The sequence below is a fragment of the Phalangium opilio genome, unplaced genomic scaffold (genome assembly GCF_054372755.1).
Source record: "Phalangium opilio isolate 3A_F unplaced genomic scaffold, DU_Popi_V2 ptg000042l_1, whole genome shotgun sequence".
Lineage (NCBI taxonomy): Eukaryota > Metazoa > Arthropoda > Arachnida > Opiliones > Phalangiidae > Phalangium > Phalangium opilio.
The window spans coordinates 7,805,958-7,827,035 of record NW_028324166.1 but is presented as its reverse complement, the minus strand read 5'-3'; the positions used below and the strand labels follow the sequence as shown (position 1 = coordinate 7,827,035).

Sequence of the window (21,078 nt, the reverse complement as noted above, 5' to 3'; positions counted from 1 at the left end):
ATTTAAGAGTGTATTTAACTTTCGGCTCACTCTGAACCGTTGATGTCTCTTCATTTCAGACAGGAAAATCAAAACCCAAAGTTTACTTCACCTCAGGCCTCAATTATTTACTCTTTATTTCACTAAGCCTATTGCGGTTCATACTAGATATACCCGCCGGAGTTTAGATCTTAGCTTTCTTCATGAAATCACTAAACCAAGGATTATTCTATATACAGATGTAGTATAGCTTAAGTAATATGTAAACAGCCATTTCAAATAATAATATTAAAAAGAATCTTTGGAATATCAAAATGAAACAGAGCTTTAAAGCTACAAAAGTACTAAATGCATCATAATTACGAAAAATATTTCCACATATTCAATTTATATTAAGGATAAAGGGAATATTATGGTTCTGTAGGATTTCTTTACACATCAAAACAAAACGAACTTCTAACGCAGCGCACTAGAGTAACAACGGACGGACACACACAGACAAAAACATAGACTGCTTTTTAACTCTTTGCGTATTAATTTTGAATTGAGAAACAAGATTATCTTAAATATTAAAATAAGTATAATTAATATTTATTATTTTCTTAGTTAGTTATTCGCCTTATTGAACGTTACATCGTTTTAAAAAAGAACAATTAAACATTCTTCAGTGACTTGACTAATATCGGTGTTTGAAATGAAGCATACGCCGGTTGCTTCGCCCTACTCAAATAGGTAGTATATAAGGGTTTCGAATCGCAGCTATGGATAAGAACATCGCAATTGCGTGAACCTTGGCGGAAGACCCCGTCAATGGAAGGCTAGACGTTTCTCGTAACCCTAGCCGATCGCCGCGTATGTCTTAACCTTAAGGATGATGGTGGTGTTAGAAGCCAGGTGCACAGACTGGTGTCCATGTGGGATGGACAAAGAATAGAAGATGGTGGTCTTTAGAAGCCAGGTGCACAGACTGGTGTCCATGTGGAATGGACAAAGACGAGAAGGTAGTGGTGTTTAGAAGCCAGTAAGTACAGACTGGTGTCCATGTGGAATGGGCGAAAGACTACAATATGGTGGTGTTTAGAAGCTAGTAAGTTGAGACTGGTGTCCATGTGGGGTGGACAAATGAACAGAGTTGTTAGACTGGCAATGGAGTAATAGCCTGTAAGTGGAATACAATTTCCGGGACTGTAAATGCGGTCTGGAAATTGAATACACGTTTGCTCCGATTTGCAAACTGCGAACGCGGTCACGTGGGTGTAACAACGGACAGACAGACACACAGACAGACAGACAGACACGTCGAAATTAGAACCTCTCCGTGACATACGTCACTCGGAGAGGTAAAAACTGAGATAAGAAATTTTTTTAAAAAAATTGGCGTTTTATAATCATGTCTTCAAAAGTGAAAATTTGAATATCTGTTACTCCAGGCTATTAATTTTCTACACTTATCTTTTAATATTGTGCGTCTTTGTCTACGAAGACATTTTTACCTCTCCGTGTGACGTAGTCCAGGAGAGGTTCTGTAACGGCCATGTCTGTGTGTGTGTGGGTGTGTGAGTGTGTGTGTGTGTGTGTCTGTCTGTCCGTTGTTACACCCACGTGACCGCGTTCGCAGTTTGCGTATCGGAGCAAACGTGTTCCCAATTTTCGGACCGCATTGACAGGTCACGGAAATTTAGAAAATTGTATTTTTCTCCGTTGGCTACTCTATACTTGAGTTCTCACACCACCATGTTTGGTCTTCGTCCATCCCTCATGGACACCAGTCTGTACATACTGGCTTCTAATCACCACCATCTTCTGGTCTTCGTCCTTCCCACATGGACAACAGTCTTTACATACTGGCTTCTAATCACCACCATCTTCTGGTCTTCGTCCATTCCACTTGGACACCAGTCTGTACATATTGGCTTCTAATCACCACCATCTTCTGGTCTTCGTCCATTCCACTTGGACACCAGTCTGTACATACTGGCTTCTAATCACCACCATCTTCTGGTCTTCGTCCATTCCACTTGGACACCAGTCTGTACATACTGGCTTCTAATCACCACCATCTTCTGGTCTTCGTCCATCCCACTTGGACACCAGTCTGTACATACTGGCTCCTAAACACCACCAACCGCTGGTCTTCCGTCTATTCCACATAGACACCAATCTGCATCATTGGCTTCTACTCCATTATCATCGTTTGGTTTTAGGATATACGCGGCGATCAGCTAGGGTTACGAGAAACGTCTAGCCTCCCTAAGGTGGGATCGCCACCAAAGGTTTTCGCAATTGCGCTTTTTCCTTACTATTATAATGGAAACGAATCGTATATATACCCCAAAATTTGAAGAAAGTGGGCAAGAGTGTATATGAAATGAAAATATGGATAATATTGCGCTCCTTCTTTAATGGTATCAATCCTTGCCTGTCTATTAATATTTTACGTAGTAGTAATACGTTTTTAGCGGTCTAGAGAGGATAAACATAAGCGAGATTGTTTCGGAAAAAAAATACTGCTTCCACTAATGGGTTTATACTCCTTGTTACTCTTGTTGTCTGTGTGTGTCCGTCCATTGTTACACTAGTGCGTCGCGTTAGCAGTTAGCCTTGTGTTGATGTGTTAAGAAATCATACAGAACCTTAATATTCCCTTTTTCCATAATATAAAGTGAATATGTGGAAGAATTTTTCGTAATTATGATGCATTTAGTACTTTTGTAGCTTTAAAGCTCTGTTTCATTTTGATATTCCAAAGATTTTTTTTAATATTGTTATTTGAAATGGCTGTTTATATATTGCTTAAGCTATACTACATCTGTATATAGAATAATCCTTGGTTTAGTGATTTCATGAAGAAAACTAAGACCTAGATTCCGGCGCGTATAACAAGTATTATCCGCAATTGGCTTAGTGAAACAAAGAGTAAATAATTGAGGCCTGAGGTGAAGTAAACTCTTGGCTTTGGTTTTCGTGTCTGAAATGAAGAGACATCAACGGTTCAGAGTGAGCCGAAAGTTAAATACACTCTTAAATAATAATAATAAGGTTAGTGAAAGGGCTAATGGTAAACGGGTGCTAACTACAGACTTATTATTCTCTTTATGGTGCGCATTGACTATTAGTGCGTCTAGCTACAAATTAGCTTTGTTGTTATTTAATGTTAACATTCATGTTGACAAACTAGAATATTGTTGAGGTGAGACGAGACGATAGTGTTTACACTGCAAACCAGTTGTGAATGTAGCTTTCAGAATATAGGGTAAACAGCAATCGTCAGTGATTGATTGTGAGAGTAACACCAGGTTTCCAATGGCTAAATTTTTGTCTTATTCTCAGATGTTTACTTACGCCATTGGCGATTTGTTCAGAGATTATCCAGTTCTCAAAGGTGTTGCCATTTCCGGTATTATTAGCGCATCTCTTAGTACATTCTCATCGTTCATCAACGCCTTCGCTGCACTAGCTTTGGAAGATTTCATTAAACCACTCTTTCCCAATTTCAACCAAAATGAAAAGTGGTCCGTCACATTGTGCATTTGTTTAAGTAAGAATTGTACGCTATTGTGTAGCCATGTGATCACGAAATAATAATCGGTCATCCTTGTATAGGTTTTTTCTTCGGTATTTTGACCACCATGATCAGTTTTTTTATGCCTTTGATAGGTCACGCAGTCAAAGCTTTCGGGATTATGTACGGTATATTCCGTGGACCATTGGCTGGAGTAGCCTTGCTTGTCTTATTCTACAAGAAACTAACAAAAAACGTAAAGGAAAACAATTCAAATACTATTATTTAACTTAAATCCATAAGACGTCATTATTACAGATTTGCCTTATAAGCTTGGTGACTGCTATGCTGTTTAATACATGGATAATCACGGGTAATTTCTTATATGTCTCTAAGCGAAAATACACCACGCTGGAACACACCATTAACCACTGTGAGGGCAATTACTCGAGTATCAACTCGACAGTGAATATGCTCAATTCTACTGCAGAGTTTGCACCAGAAATAAAAAGGTAAGTTAGCAGTCAATAAGAAATAAAATTTCTAACAATGAACCCTATTTTCGAAGCGTCTTCCTTAAATTGTATAAGATTTCCTATATATGGTACAATGTGATTGGATTCGTATTAAGTATCTTTGTGGGTGTTGTGCTTTCGGAAATTTCGAATTTGTTGAATGGTTTGTTTCATAAATTTAATTTTTGAAGTTAAGAAACATTTTAAGTAGGAACGATTTCAATTTACAGCTCGCCAAAAGCCACGAAATATTTTCAGAATAGAAACTAAGTTAATAATGTAAGAAAAAGAACAAGATGGTTACGGTGAACTTGACTTCTATGCTTTACAAAGAATTTTTAACAGGAGTCACCCAAGTGGAAACTATCAATCAGAAGCTTTACCATTAACCACAAGAAAAAACTAGATTAACAACGGAAGCTTATGCTATCATATGTTATTTCTCATTGCAAAAATAAAATAAAGCGTGCCTTATTTCAATTGATTAACTGCCTTTATCTTCTATTACTCCAAAAATATGAATAAGTGTAATCAGGAATGAATGGAGGGGAGTTGGAATGGCTAAGGTCAAATCATAATAGCCGCGAAATGATCTTGGAAACATCTGGCATGGCTTATTTTATGTTAGCGACGTCATAGACTGACGAAATACGATTATTTCCCGCTTAAATATTTTCATTGGCTGAATAAAAGTGAAAAAACTTCCGCTAACTCCACCCTCTATCCGCTCAGTCCCTAGTTTGAAACGACTAGACATTTACCGCCTTCAGGTGATGGCTAAGCAGACGATGGGGGAGGAGCTACACTTTTCAAAAAAAATAAAAAATAAATAAATTAAATAAGGCCTCGCCATATGTTTCCACCATCAAGGGAACATCGGGAGCCCCTTTAGCCATTCCAATCCCCCTCCATACATTCCTAGTGTAATAACAAGATATTTGGTGTGATATCAAAATACATAGAAAGATAGTACGTTTCGGTATTCCGCCCAAATTTAGTATCAAAATAAGGATTTACCTTTAGAGATTGGCATTTAAAAGTATAAAATGTGGTGTTACTAATTATAGTTCATATAAATTCTATAGCCTAGCACTTTGATAGTGTTCTATTAAGTTTAAAATAATTAAATACAGGTAGGGATCGATTTAATTCAGTACTAGGGATAGAGAACAGGGTAATTGGGCGCGCTATAAAGCCCAAGACTCCCTTACCCGGGACGGGGGGGGGGGTATGAAAGAAGAGGCGGGTCATAGCGACAGTGGTAAAAAGAAAATATACATTTTTGGCCGTCCCCATCAGCAACGTCACCTAAACGTAGTTTAAGTGAACCAATAATTGTACAATTTACGTTGCGTGTTGAAGGGAGGGGCTCTAAACTGGGCTAACCGTTCTCTATTCCTGCTTCTAAAATTACATGGATCCCTGATACAGGTAATGCAAGTTAGAAAACCAAAATATTACCTGAAATAGTATCTTTCAATTTTTTTCAAGAAATGCATATTATATTGCTATTTAATGATAATACACTGCTGCTAAAATTATATATATAAATTATTCATGCGTTATTTAGAGGTGTATTCAACACTAGGTCGGAAGTTACCCAACGTACGTTATCAATTTATTCAATTGTTCCAGCATGATTGCGTATTTTTTTCATGCTAGAGGTGAATGATCTCTAGAGAAAGAAGCAGCAGGGTCTATGCACATAGCAATGGAAACTATATGGAATTTACGAGAGGTATTTCTGTGGGCGCTGCCATAACCTGTCGGCGGCCTTTAGTTAGTGGCTGACATTCCCTGTCGTTGAACGCGCTCCGTAGCCTTGGCAGACCAGCTCTTCGAAAAGGGAGCGGTAACCTCGTAAGTCCCGTATAGCCCGGCTATACTTATAACTATTGCGATTTAGGTGAGGTAATGTTCCTGAGTTTGAGTAATGAAATAGAACTATTAATTTCATTGTGAAATTAACTTTTGGCTCACACCGAATCCTTTAAGAGGATGTGCTTATAGTTTTATGTTACATATTTGAATGAAGAACCTAATTAAATTACCTTTATTACTGAAACACAACTAGTCAAGGTCCAATTAAAACGTAGGTCGATTTGTGTATTTTAGAGTGTTTTTGAATTGATAACCTGGGCTTTTTATACTAACTGTAAACAACAATACCCAATGGATTGGTTCATAATAGAAGTCACATCGTTCCTTTTTAACAGGAGTAGAGAAAATTTGTGCGAATAGCCCCTCGATGCGCTAACTTTAACTATGTTAATATGATAACCAGTGATCTTTATTTCAATAATTTACCTTCTGTTTTAATTGTAATAGTGCGACACAAACAGAAAACTTGAGTGAGTAACCCGTCATTATGTGCCACTCTTTACAGTGCTAAAATGATAACCATTAATCCTTACTATAATAATAGTAATTATTTTAATTGCATAACACAAACAGAAAACTTCAGTAAGTAGCCCTATGATGCGCAGCCTTTAAACTTATAAAGCCTGCATGTTATGCTTCAGTGGGAAAAATCGATTTATGTTCTACATTATGATATGAACAGTTTTTAATCGGCTTTGGGGTGCGAATCGATTAAGAAACCACTTCACGCAGCTTACACTTCACCAATTATGCGGGGTGTTTCAGATATGCATGCGTTCCTTAAGTTAAAACAGTAGCACACATCACTGAATCACCATGTATTTCGCCAAGATGGACGCACTAAGCGTAACAAACTTCGTTATTAATAAACGAGGGAAATGAATCATAAGTGAATAACAGACCCTTTTAAGTTAAACAAAGTCATGGGTGCATCATTTATACCAAAATATTTCGTTTCGACTGTTTTTATCCTTGAGTCATCTTAAGAACCACCACACATTTATTAAGTTTTGAAACAGTCCTGGATTTGTAAATATATAAATTATTGTTTGTTCGTTTGTCCCATGTGCGATTCGACGTCATTCATCCAATTGTAATGACACTTTGGCGAGTTGGTTTCCTAAGTCCGCGAAGGTTAATTCTAAATGGTTGTACATTTTAGCTTTAAGATAGATCTCTATTAAAAAACCGTTTCATTGAATTTGAAATTGGTATAGAATTCGTTCCTAAAAACAAACACATCATTGAAATATTTGATAGGGATGAATGGAAAGACTATTTAGTGTCAGAAGCAGAGCTGTACTAATTAGCTGACAACTAATTGAATTAGAATTAGCAATTAGGGAAATATTTATGAACTAATTAATTAGCCAATTAACAATTAGACATAGAAACTAATTCAATTCAATTAAAAATTAGCCATTTATTTATCAAACTAATTAATTAGAATTACTAATTTCTAATTAATTACTTGTCTAATTAAGGTAAAAAAGAAACCATAAGTAAACATAAAAGTTTAAAAGTGCCCATGGATTTAGGAGTTTGGTAATGCAAAGTTTAATGTTTTAATGCCATTGAAAAACGGGTACGGAAGCCGTGAATTATTCTGGAAAAATGAGACAAGCCTCGAGCCTTCCGTCATGTAGAAATTTGTCTCATTTCTTCATTTTCTTGCCACAGTTCCTATAATGGACTCCTGAGTAGTAAATACATGCGCACTGCTATTAATTCGAGTAGGTAAAACAGTCGAAATTTCGAAATGGGGCAGTTGCGAACTACGAAATTTTCTACTCTCATATTTTAAGAGCTGAAAAATTTAGAGTACACTAAGGTTTCCTCATCGATATTTTAAGGCTTTTTCATATTCAAATAGATGAATCAAGAGTTAATTCCTCGATTTTTTTTACAACAAATTGGCGTAAAAGATTAATTGAAAATCGAATTGGCTAATTAGTTAATCAGTTAATCCTAAGTCTAATTAAATTTTAATTAGATAATTACCTTTCCGATTCATACTAATTAATTAGAATTACTTCTCAATTAGCACTAAGGTAATTAAAATTCAATTACCATTTACAATTAGTAAATGTTGCTAATTAATTAGGAATTAAATTAGCTAACTAATTATTAGCACATCTCTGGTCAGAAGTGACATGAAACTCTACCCAGTAAAACCGAAACGGGAAGCAAGATTTAAACGGAGCAAAAGAAATCATCTATGGAAACAGAGAGAATTTATAATAGGGAGTTGAAGCTTTTACCCTTGACAGTGCTAAATACAATGTAGCTCAAACAAGTAGGCTGCAACGCTAAAACTGGCCAGGTAAATTTCCGGTCACGTGACTCTCCTTTAATTTTAAAGTTTGCCCTCAATCACTGTTATTTGTAAAATTACCCAATAAGGGTTCGCGATTTCGAGTGCGACTAGCGCCATTTGGAGTTATATTAAGTCAGCCGTTTCCCTTTCCCTAAAAAGGTAGTGTCCATCTTCCCTAGACCTTCCCGCAACATTCTTGACCCACCCTAGAGGGAGGGGCCACAAAAAATAGTACCGGAAATAAACCTGGCCAGTTTTGTTGATCACGAGATTTTTTATCTACATAATATTTCTCAGTTTCTACTCCCTATTATAAATTCTCTCTGATGGAAAACGCTCGAGTATACGTCCATAAAATTAAAATTTCGGTTACAGCTAGTAACAAATAAATGCAAGCATTTTCGATTTATTTTAACTATTTGTATTCTGGTCTGAATGAATAAGTTGCAAATACCTTTTTTAAAGACATGGAAATACAGATATTATTAGTCACTTCGGTTACTTGCAACCTTTAGAGTGGTTTAGAAACTTATGGTTGTTTGTGCCAAAAATTTACCTGAACTGTTCACCCTAAAAATTGTTTAAGCCTTAAGATGGATAATCGGGCTACTGACAAGTAGGCTTATCTTAGTATTCCGCTTGCCGTGTAAATCAGTAGAGCGAATAGCGTCACATTGTGTTTCGTGGTGCATAAAACCCATTTAAAACGATATGCGTTTCCTCGCCTAGTAATGTTCCCTACCAAAAAATGTGATGTAACTAAGAAGGAAAGACACGGGGGTAAAACTTTGCCTTTTATCTCGTTTCTTTTTTTGCGCGTGCGCTGTAGTCTTTTTTTATCAAGGTGGGGGGGGGGGCGCACACCTCCTTGTATTTCCCAATACTGAGGGTTGCTTACCTCCTTTTTTACATCCAAAAAAAGAAAAAACCTGTTAAAAGTGGCGACTTGAGTGACAAAACAGACTGTAGGTCTGAGAAAATTTTAAACTGACATATGCCAAACCATGATTGTTTTTAATAAGAGGCCTATTCTAGTTAAGTTTCTTAAACCATTTATTCGAATTTTAGATAAAAAGTTTTTAATACATCTGATTTAAATCAAATATGATTGCCTTATTACGAAGTAATTGTTTTCTGGTTTGTGTGTTTGAATTAAGCGATTCCTGAAAGATTGACGAATGGTCGAACATCGAAGATTTTGTTCTCATTTTGGTTGATGTCGCAAACGTTGCTCTTGTGGAATATTCTGTGTTATTATCATGCGGAAACATCCTCATTTAATTATCTAAAAGTCGATCATATAAATGACCTTCCAAGCTATATTCGTCGAAATGATGCCAAACTGATTCTTGTGAAAAATTCCATAGAAGACAAGTACCTTAAAAGATTGGTAAATATTTAACCTTTGGACGGAGCCACTACAAAATCAAAACCGAACTATATATATATAAGAATGGTTGTTTCTCGGCTTCTCTGTTCTATTGACAAAAATTTGACTGAGTTTAATGAAAAATCGAAAATATAAATTCTCATCTGGGATAGATTTAATTTTAGAAGTAGGAATGGAGCCTTCAGTCCGACTCCTAGCCCAGTATAGAGCCCCTTCCTCCAACACGTAACGAAAAGTTCAAATTATCTTATTGGCTCACTTAAACTACGTTTTGATGACATTGCTGACGGGGACGGCAAAAATACGTAATTCCTTTTTACCTATGTTGCTATGACCCGCCTCTTCTTTCATACCCCTCCGTCCTGGGGAAGGGGATCACGCGCAGAGATTACTCTGTTCTCCATTCCTACTTCTAAAATTAAATCTATCCTTGTTCTCATTTTAATCTTATTTTTCCAGGCTGATGAAAATTTATTTAATAGCGCTCTAAATAAGGTATGGATAAACAAGAGGCTTTACATTGATCTTGGAGGTTTTTCAGACCAAAAACTATTTTTTAATATATCAAACGGAAAAGTTGCGGTTCTCATGAGTAATATACTGAAACAGTTCCTTTTCATACCTTTAAAGGGAGTTAAAAAAGGAGAAATCAGCTTGTATTTTTCTCAATATCCAATAACTAGCATTCCGGCTGGGCATTTTGTACATGAAAACGTCTCATCTGCTCATTTAGAAATTCTAAGATTAAGGTAATTATAAATGGTTTCCCTGGTAAATACATTGCTGATACCGTAAGTCTAGTCCTAATGGGAAGCCCTCACATGAGCGGTTCCCGTATGAGTGGATTTCATAATAACGGTTCTCATAACAGCATTTCCCTAAATAGCGGTTTCTCGAAAGGCAGTTTACCCGTTACAGCAATTGCCGATACAGCGGTTCTCTAAAGAGCAGAAAAAAGATATGCAAAAACGATAGTTGTTTTTTATGGTGTAAGCTGTCTCAGCTGGGTTATATGAACTCTAGGTCAGATATGGATAATTTGGTTAGTTTAAAGTAGATTATTTCAACTAAATAATATTAGGTTGGGTCGGGTTGGGTTCAGTTTGGTTTTTTAGGTTTTGTTTCGTTTGGCTAGACTTATGATAGTAATATTTTGGAAATAGTGTAACAATGTTACGCATTTCCAAAATATTGTTGTTGACTTCCCAAATAATAATATGCCTTTTCCAAAAAATTACTGTTAACAATTATCTACAACCGAAATAAAATAAGCTTTCTCGAATTATATTTCTATATTGGTATGAGAATTGTAAACTGATACAGCCTGATGAATAGTACAATATTTAAGTGTATTTGAAAAAAAAAATTTAAAAACGATCCATTAGTAGGTCACATTACCGACTAAATGATCACAGAAAAATGTAGTTTTTGTAACCAACTAATATAACTGTATTGCTAAGAAATTCTTGAAACTCAACACAAACACTGCTATTTCACAAACTAGCAACCGCTATTTCTAAAACATTAGTTTTGAACAACGCCGCTGTTTTTTGGATTCGCGGTTGCTATTTCGAGAACTGCTCTACCGGGAACTGCTCATACGAGGTACACCCGTTCTAACAATCTGATTTCTAAAATTCGACAAAATCAATTTCACTTTTTGGCCCTTATTGAAAACTGAAAATAAAGTTTCATGAAGTTTACCGAGAAGTAAATATTAGGTCGGGCGTGGTAGAGCTCGGCATTTTCTATCCGTTATCCTCAAATTGGTGGATAACAGATTATTTGTAAACAAAGTTGTGTATATAATACGATTTAACTTCTAAGTTCTGTGGATAATTTTCGAGTATGGATACAGATAAAAAAACGTGGATAATGGACAGATAATGCCGGGCCCCTGCGTAGATTTAGTGTTGGGATGCTAGGAATTAAAAGAGAAAAAGCACCAGGAATTAGGGGCTTTGCGAACTTTGAATCTTCAAGTCTTAATCATTTACCAAAGTTGTTGACTGCGTTCAGCGCGAAATATCGATGGAATAATATTCTCAGTAAATGTCTTTTCGGGTACGGACGGTCGAATGCACTTTTGTGACATCAACCAAAACCCTTCGCAAAAAAAGCTGGTTGAGTACCTACTGCCTATTACCTCACCGAGTGACATATGTCACGGAGAGTTTGGGTCCCGATAAGTCTGAGTGCGTTGTTACACCATTGTCAGCATAGGGGAATGAGTTCGCAATTTCCAGGCCGCATTCACTGTGCACAGGATACGGTTTTCTGTAAATAGTTGCGCATTCAGGTAAATCGGAGCCTCCGAACATTTCGGAGGCTCCGATTACTGGATAGATAGTTCTTCACTCGACTCGTAGATAATATTTTGGTTTTGAACTTGTTCTTCTAATACGGCTATAGCAAGGGATAATTTAGAAGTTAGTACACTCTAAGAAATGGAAGTGTAAAAAACGTGTTAAAACGGTGTAAACACCGTAAAAACACCCAAAAGAGAGTTTTTTTACCGTGAGTTTTTAGGGGCCAATTTAAAGTGTAAATTCGGTGTAAAATAACACTATTAAAACACCGTTCGAAATTAAACATGAAAAATTATAATACTGCGGGTTTCTTAAAAAAGGTATTTCATTTTCATTTATGTTTTAATATTAAAGTCAATCCGAACAGTAAAAAATTATTGAAAAAGTTAATTTCTAAACATTTTTTTAAAGATGATATTCATGAAAGAATATATTTTTATCCTTTAAACAAAAATTAAAAAGGAAATTGGTAATCAGGCGGTATTGTACATTCATAAAACGCAGCTAAACGTGTTAGGCGACACTCTGAAACGTGTTAGATGACACTCTTAAAAGCGTTAGGCGACACTCTTGCAGTGGCGTCGCTAGGCCTTTTATGGGGGCTATAGCGCCCCCAAATTTCAAAGTTAGCCACCTCAAAATAATCCGTAAACTATACCAAAAAATTGCTAGTAGCCTCCTAAAATTCTGTAGCAATATAGTGTATAAAAATTACAATGAAAAGTTCGTTAAGTTTCATCTTTGTAGAGATGAATTTCAGTATCAAATAGTTGTGGGGACTAAAAGCAAACGAAAACTAAACTTACAAATAACGAGTGAAATTCTTTCATCCACAATTGTCTCAGTCAATAACTCGGTTCCGTACTCTTTATCAATTAATAAAAAGTGTCTTTGTACACAAAGACGCAAAAAAGTAAGAGATAAGTGTAGAAAATTAATTGTTTGAAGTAACAGATATTCAAATTTTCATTTTTGAAGACGTGATTATAAAACATCAATTATTTTAAAAAATTTCTTATCTTAGTTTTTTTCACCAAAAATTCTTTAAGTAATATATTTTATCCTTAAACATGTGCATCATTTTAAAAATAGAAAACGTATGCATTTTATTTTTTTTTTAAATTTAGAGATAGTTTGAGTATTCGGGCCTATAAAGAGAATAAAATGGACAGAAAATCGTTCATAGCAGACAAAATAAAATAAGCATGAAAACTAAACAAAACGTGTTCGTTAATTTTAAAGTTTTCGAGTTTTCAAAAATTGACGTGTTGTATCTTTCTCAAAAGATCACGATCAAGCTACATATCCTTTTGACTCTAATAACTACATCACAGTCAAAGGGCGAATGTAATTTTCGGTTCGCAATATTTTCAATTTTAAAATAAAAAATAAATTCTTTTAGCTCTATTTTTCAGATATCCGAGTATTGGAACTTTCTCGAAACAAATGTTTCAAGAATATAAACAGTAGTATCAAGGTAGTTTCTCTGAAATTTTTGTGAAAAAAACTAAGATAAGAAATTTTTTAAAATAATTGATGTTTTATAATCACGTCTTCAAAAATGAAAATTTGAATATCTGTTACTTCAAACAATTAATTTTCTACACTTATCTCTTACTTTTTTGCGTCTTTGTGTACAAAGACACTTTTTATTAATATCTGTCACTTCAGTCTTAATATGAGTTAAAACTGTTTAGAAACTAGTATTTTAAAACTTATACTGAAAAGCAGGCGCTCCATTTAAGTCTTGTGGTGTTGCTCGTTTATTAGTTACCGCGTTTGAACTAACAAGGCCCTAACCATCTATTATAGAAGTATTAATCTCGATTGCTTCAACGCCCAGTCCAACTCAAATTGCCTTCCCGTCGTTTTCACGTGCAAAGCACAGTGGATGCAATAATACAAATAGATTCCGAAGACTTAGGCTAAAAAATTATTACGTAGACCTGTGTACAAAAACAATCTATACACCTGTGCACAAACATATTCCATAGACCTGTGCTGGGTGACCACATATCCTAAATTTTATAATTTTTTCTATTTTCGGATGTCTTCCTATTAGTTCCTATAATTTCGATAATTTTCCTATATTTTCCTATTTTTTGAAATTGTAGATATTGTAGTACCTACAAGCACCCACAAGTACCTACAAGCACCTAATAGCACCCACAAGTACCTACAAGCACCCTTAAGTACCTACAAGCACCCACAAGTACCTACAAGCACCCACTAGTACCTACAAGTACCAACAAGCACCTAATAGCACCCACAAGTACCTTCAAGCACCCACAAGTACCTTCAAGCACCCACAAGTACCTTCAAGCACCCACAAGTACCTTCAAGCACCCACAAGTACCTACAAGTACCCACAAGTACCTACAAGTACCTACAAGCACCTACAAGTACCTACAAGCACCCATTAGTACCGACAAGCACCCACTAGTACCTACAAGCACCCACTAGTACCTACAAGCACCCACTAGTACCTACAAGCACCCACTAGTACCTACAAGCACCCACTAGTACCTACAAGCACCCACTAGTACGTACAAGCACCTACTAGTACCCACAAGCACCCACAAGTACCCACAAGCACCCACAAGTACCCACAAGCACCCACAAGTACCCATAAGTACCTACAAGCACTCACAAGTACCTACAAGTACCTACAAGAACCCACAAGTACCCACAAGTTCCTAAAAGCACCCACAAGTACCTACAAGCACCCACAAGTACCCACATGCACCCACAAGCACCCACATGCACCCACAAGCACCCACAAGTACCCACAAGCACCCACAAGTACCCACAAGTACCCACAAGCACCCACAAGTACCCACAAGTACCTACAAGAACCCACAAGTACCTTCAAGCACCCACAAGTACCCACAAGCACCCACAAGTACCTACAAGCACCCACAAGTACCTACAAGCACCCACAAGTACCTACAAGCACCCACAAGTACCTACAAGCACCCACAAGTACCTACAAGCACCCACAAGTACCTACAAGCACCCACAAGTACCTACAAGCACCCACTAGTACCTACAAGCACCCACTAGTACCTACAAGCACCCACAAGTACCTACAAGCACCCACAAGTACCTACAAGCACCCACAAGTACCCACTAGTACCTTCAAGCACCCACAAGTACCCACAAGTACCTACAAGCACCCACAAGTACCTACAAGCACCCACAAGTACCTACAAGCACCCACAAGTACCTACAAGCACCCACAAGTACCTACAAGCACCCACAAGTACCTACAAGCACCCACAAGTACCTACAAGTACCTAAAAGCACCCACAAGTACCTACAAGCACCCACAAGTACCTACAAGTACCCACAAGTACCAAAGGCAGTTGGTTACATAATTTATTAGTGTGGGGGACCTTTTCCAACTTAACTTGTTAGCTCACACAAAGCTAGGTCCCCTTGTTTTTCAACCACCACGAAATTTGAACCAAATAGCTTTAAAAGTGCTAACATCATAGACTGACTCTTTACACTGCTTAAATATCGCAGATTGGAATGGTTTTGAAAATTTAAATTTAAACATACTTAGACTTAATTATAGTCAATGAAAATTGCTTAGCGGAATGTTAGGTGTTGTACCTTCCATTTAAAACCGTTTTCAAGTCTAACAATCGTGTAGTTTTTCTAATATCGTGGCCACAGGATCGTTTTTTTCCGAAAATTTCCCATGTTATTTCTATGGGAAAAATTCCTGTTTTTCAACAAAAGGTGTGATGAATTTTATGGAAATGAAAACCACCCTTAGCAACTTTATTTTTTTTAAAATTAACTAATTAATGGATCTTTTTGAAATTTTAACCACATATTGCGGGCCAGAATTGTAGTTCTGTGGAATTTTTTCAATACAGTTAATGCAATACAAAAAAGTTACATCCAACCAAAAAACCCTCCTTATACATTAAGAGCAGTATGAAGTCTTATCTAAGAGAGCTACCGCTCTCTCAGAATAAAAGTTTTCTTTAATATACGAACAATAATATTAAGCCCCTTTCCCCCCCCCCCCAAATTTTAAACCCTAGCAACGCTATTGCATTCTTGAAAGTGTTATGCGATACTCTTAAAAGTATTGTGTGACACTAAAAATCGAGACTAGGATAGGTACTGGCCTCACAGTAGGGCGACTGTAAACGCCAGCTTGAGAGGTAAATATGTGAGACACATGTTTTTGTGACATGTCTTATCTTTGTTTTGAGAAAAATTAGAGTACAAAACGGATTTATTTTTTTAAATATTGTAGAGTAGATTAGGTCCAACCCGTTTCTGGTGCTCGAAAAACTCTTAGTGAAAAGAGATTATTAAATTTAACGAGTACGTCTTTATCTACTGCTATGATATTATTTCCTCCAAAACCAATTTAATACCCGATGAATTTGTACAGATTTAAAACTTTCTGCCTTTTCAGAAGTTATTTAGTCAGTGAAAATGACCAACTTATCATGCAGTTTCACGCTGGATTTTAAGTCGATCAAGTGGCCAAGTTTTTACGCAGTTTCCATTGCATGCGAGAACTACCCTTGCTTAATGGGGTATAGCTCTGCATGTTAGAACTGTCCTCTTAAGTTCTCTCAAGGTGGAACATTGCTCTGAATATAGAGCTATTTGCCATAAAATCTAACACTCTTAAAGGTGTCATCAGACACTCTGAAAGGTGTCACACGACTCTAGGAAAGGTGTCATGTGACTCTAGAAAAGGTGTCAAGCGACACTCTGAAAGGTGTCAAGCGACACTCTGAAAGGTGTTATGCGACACTCTTAAAAGCGTTATTTAAACTCGGAAAGGTGCTATGCCACACCTTTTAAGGAATTGCACAACACTCATATGAGAGTAAAAAATTAACTTTTAGTTCGATATAAGAGTTAAAAAGGTGTTAAACTACACCTCTGTTGCACCATTTTATTCTTATCTTTGACACCAATTGCTCAAATAAGTGTTATTAAACCCTTTCAGGGGTGTAAATCAACACCTGTAACCGTGTCAAATTTGGACCCATATAAACTACTTTTAAAGGTGTTAAAGCACACTCCATTTTCTTAGAGTGTATAACAATGCTATTCGAGTTAAGTGGGAAGCAAAATTTTAATACCTTATACTCCTTCTCTTTCGAAATACATCTTGAAATAACAATTAAACGTCTCATTTTAGATTTGGTGAAATATTTGAATCCGACACATTTCGTTACCTCTATTTCGAAAAACAGTATGATATTGCTTACAAGTACCTTTGGGAGAAACCAAGCGTTCACCACGAAGTGCAACTCACATTACACTCGATGCTATTCCCTATTATAATTTACTTTTCTTTCAACACCTTGCTTCTAATTATGGTAATTTTCAACGTCTGCTATGAAAAGCATCACGTAGTTAAAAAATATCCAATGTCCGTTAAGCATTAAATATTGAAATTCAGAAAAAAGTATGGATTTTAAAAAATATGTGTGAATTTATAGCCAGGGAATTTTAAAACGGTCACAGAAGTATAGAACTTTACGAAAAGATTGAATAATCTATTATCTTAATTTTAACGTCTGTACCGATTGTGTACCATTGGGCCGTATCCCATTGAATAGAATGTCTTGTTCGATCGAACCACATTGGAACGAATACCGCAATTTTGGGGTTCTCCAATCATGAATTTTCCATTAATCATGTTTTTATTTCAAATTGTTGTTCAAGTTTATTATTTATTCGTATGATTCAATAATTTTTATTCTTGGATATTGTGAAACCTAACCTAACCTATAGCCTAGCCTGAATAAACCTAAAAAACCTACCCTAACCTTTAAGGGCTCTTCCTCCCAAGTACTGACGGCGCTCGATGCTGTTTAATTTCCTCGATCATGTTTAATTTCCTCGATCATATAACACACTCTCGAGGGGGTAGACACTTTGGATCTCTGTGTACACCTGAGTTCGAAAGAGTTCAGCTTTGACAGTGCATTGAGTTCAAAGCCTTCGGAACTCAGAGTTCAGCTTTGACAGTACATTGAGTTCAAGACATATTGTACACCTGAGTTCTCAAGTGTCTACCCCCTCGCACACTCTACCCATTGCTCTACTGTAGCTTGGCAACTCAAGAAAATCCACTCCATTCAGTCGAAAGCTCTTCCATATAAATATTCCCGTTGAGCAGAAAATCGCCTTTTGGGCTATAAATTGTTTTAAATTTGGCTGCAACTGTACAAATCTGTATTCGGTCCAACGGGATTCTATCCAATGGGAGTAATACCTCTGTGCCTGCTTTTCAATAAAAAGGCATAGTTGTATATCGAGGTTAAGTAGTGGGTAGATAGTCCTCTCGACTCGGAGTGTAATATTTAATAGTCTACAGCCTTATCAGTATGCAATCAAATTTTAATATAATTCTAAAAAACTTTCTTGAGTTCCTATTGACATTTTTACCTCTCTGAGTGAAGTTCGTTTACTCAGAGATACACTGGACTTGTCTCTCTGTATGTCTGTGTTTATGTTCGTCTACAAAACGGTAACCGCGCAATGTTAATTTAATGTGGGCTGATTTTGTTTGTAGCGCTCGATTGTTTCATATTGCGTATACGCAAAAAAAAAATAATAAAATAGAAAGCTATCGCACATATGGATTTAATATCAGAGTTTTACCATTAAAGTACTACTTTCATTCCATTATATATATATCCAGTGGGAAAAATTGATCTTCGAATTATCGAATTATGTTCAATATTTTGGTATTCCTATAGTTTTTAACTCGGCCTTGGAGAGCAAATCGATTAAAAAGTCATTTCACGCGTACCCTATACGCTTTACCAAATACATTTTGCCAAGATGGAAGCACTAAGCGTAACAAACTTCATTATTATAAAGGTATAAAACTAACATAGCTAATAAATGGGGGGCAGGAGGCATAAGTGAATAACTACCCCTTATAAGTTTGAAAAAAAAACTCATTGATGCAACCCTTCAACCGAAATATTGCGTTTTGACTTTTTAACCTTTCTATGTTCAGAGCCAAAATACGAGTCATATTAAAATCGCCATGTATTTCTTTCATTATTTGTTTGTACCATGTGCGTTCCTACATCAGTCACCTGATTGCGATGAAACTTTGGTGAGTTGGTTTTCCTAGGCTCACGAATTTTCGTGGTTGTACATTTTAGCTTTATGGTTGATCTCTATTAAAACTTCGATTCATTAAATTTGAAATTTATATAAAATTAGTTTCTAAAATCGAACTCGTCATTGAGATAATTGATAGGGATGAGTGCAAAGATTATTTAGTCTTTAGTGTGAACATTCACATAAAAATCTTCTCAGTAACACCGAAACGGGAACAACACTGAAAACCGGGCAATGGGTAGCAAGACTGGAAAACGAGCAACGGGAAGCACCCATGGAACCGCTCGAGTACATTTCCCTTAAATTAAAATTTCGGTTCGTTGAAATATCACAGGGTACATCTAAAGACAAATAAATATTAGGCCTAGTATTTTCGATTTAAATAAAAAAATTGTTCTGGGGGCCTATTCTGTAATTTTCTTAGATCTCGATCTCGATCTCGAATCGAATGCGATCTCGAAGATAGCCGTATCGATCGAGATCCTTCTCGAACGAAGAATGGTATTCTGTAACGCATATCGTTCGAGTTCGATACCGGAGTTGTCGATCTTCGAGTACGAGATAGATGTCGAAAGAGAGACGTACTTCCGGTTTATAGGGAGGGTCTTCGTTAGTCACGTGATCAACTGAAACCAATCATAGAGGGGCGCGAAAAGTTGCAACTACTAATAGCAGACGAAACAAAATACCGTATTTTTGTTTCGATTAACACAGAATTACTTCGGTTAATTTAGTCCGAGTGTTTGGAGTGTAGTGGAGCGAAAAATGTCTAGTTCGAAGAAGCGCGTGTCTTCATCTCAACAAAATACAATTATAAGTTATTTAGAAGAAAATGAAAGGTTTAAAACCAGAAAATTATCTGCGGGATTTACAATTGAAAATTATGAGAAAATGTGGGATGTGTTAACAGAACTGTTAAATGCCGATGGTACAGGCCCAAGCAAAAGCACTGATAAATAGAAAAAGGTAAGAAAATTTTGATACATTTCATTGCTGAGGTAATTAAATTATTTACTTCTATCATGATAGGTATTGGCTGACTGGAAAAGTAATTGTAAAGCTAAAGCAGTTCGAATAAAGAAGTCATTAAATGCAACAGGTGGGGGTGAAAAGTCAACAGAGGTTCTTACACCTCTAGAAGAACAATTATTGGTTGTTAACGGTAAAGAAATGGTGGAGGGAATAGCTTCAGCTCAAGAATATGGTCTACTTGATGATGTAAGTTTACGGTCGAGTGCAATGACGTTGGGTAAAAATAGGGAATTGTAATTTTACAACAGATATAACACACTAGCTCAGTTATAATGGTTGTAGTATTATAACGTATGTGATCTGAACAGAGTGAAACAACATCAACTGTTGAAATGACAAGTGATCATAGTGATGAACGTCAGGCCCGGGCGTTGAAGGAACACTTCATTAATGTGGGTTATCAGAATAGAAGCACCTTGCCGACTGAAAACACTCCTCAAAAACCTACAAGCAGCCTTTCAAAGAAACCGCTTCCATCTGCAAGTTCCTCGTCAGTATATGCTGGTTTAGAAAAATACATTGTCGATGATTTTGATAGCGCTAGTGAAGAGCCTATTGCTGTTAATGAAAACAAGAGGCATATCGAAAAATCCGCTAAAAGTAAGTTAAAGTGACTAACAAGAGAGGAGCCCATTGAATCTTAACTTTATTTTAGTCAGCATAGAAAAAAAAACAAAAATTGATGGCGGAAGGGAAAAAAGCAAAACAAACTGAATTTGAAAATACATCGTCTCTGTTGGAAAAGCTCCAAGACTCTCAGAATGATGTTTTGAAAGATTGTTTTGATTTAAATCGGATTTTTTTTGATTTTAATTGATTTATTTGATTTTTTTGATTCTTATTGAATTAATAGATAGTAAATTACCAACATGAAAACTTTTGAGTCAAAATTAACCAAAAGCAAAATAATCATGACATTTAAGCAGCTATTGGACAGGGTTGTTTGATTTAAATCAGTTTGATTTAAATCACTGATTTAAATCATGATTTAAATCAAGCGATTTTTTTAAAAAAATCATTTGATT

The 21,078-nt window shown here is 36.3% G+C and overlaps 2 protein-coding genes and 1 long non-coding RNA gene across 3 annotated transcripts; all 3 read left to right on the top strand.

Annotated features, from left to right (window-relative positions):
* The first annotated feature begins 3,282 nt into the window (after positions 1-3,282).
* Positions 3,283-3,997, top strand: LOC149678862 (sodium-coupled monocarboxylate transporter 1-like). The gene is made up of 3 exons (XM_089835951.1): positions 3,283-3,517; positions 3,637-3,737; positions 3,800-3,997. Exons 1-3 carry the CDS (start codon positions 3,283-3,285, stop codon positions 3,995-3,997), a joined length of 534 nt encoding a protein of 177 aa, XP_089692077.1.
* An 11,886-nt stretch (positions 3,998-15,883) lies between these two features.
* On the top strand, positions 15,884-16,968 carry LOC149678861 (uncharacterized). Its single transcript, XR_016366162.1, has 3 exons — positions 15,884-16,074; positions 16,170-16,240; positions 16,335-16,968. It is a non-coding gene; the product is annotated as an uncharacterized LOC149678861 (long non-coding RNA).
* A 2,972-nt stretch (positions 16,969-19,940) lies between these two features.
* Positions 19,941-20,720, top strand: LOC149678860 (uncharacterized). The gene is made up of 3 exons (XM_089835950.1): positions 19,941-19,949; positions 20,051-20,239; positions 20,362-20,720. The coding sequence occupies exons 1-3, from the start codon at positions 19,941-19,943 to the stop codon at positions 20,665-20,667; spliced, it is 504 nt and encodes a 167-aa protein (XP_089692076.1). The 3' UTR covers positions 20,668-20,720.
* Positions 20,721-21,078: the final 358 nt, after the last annotated feature.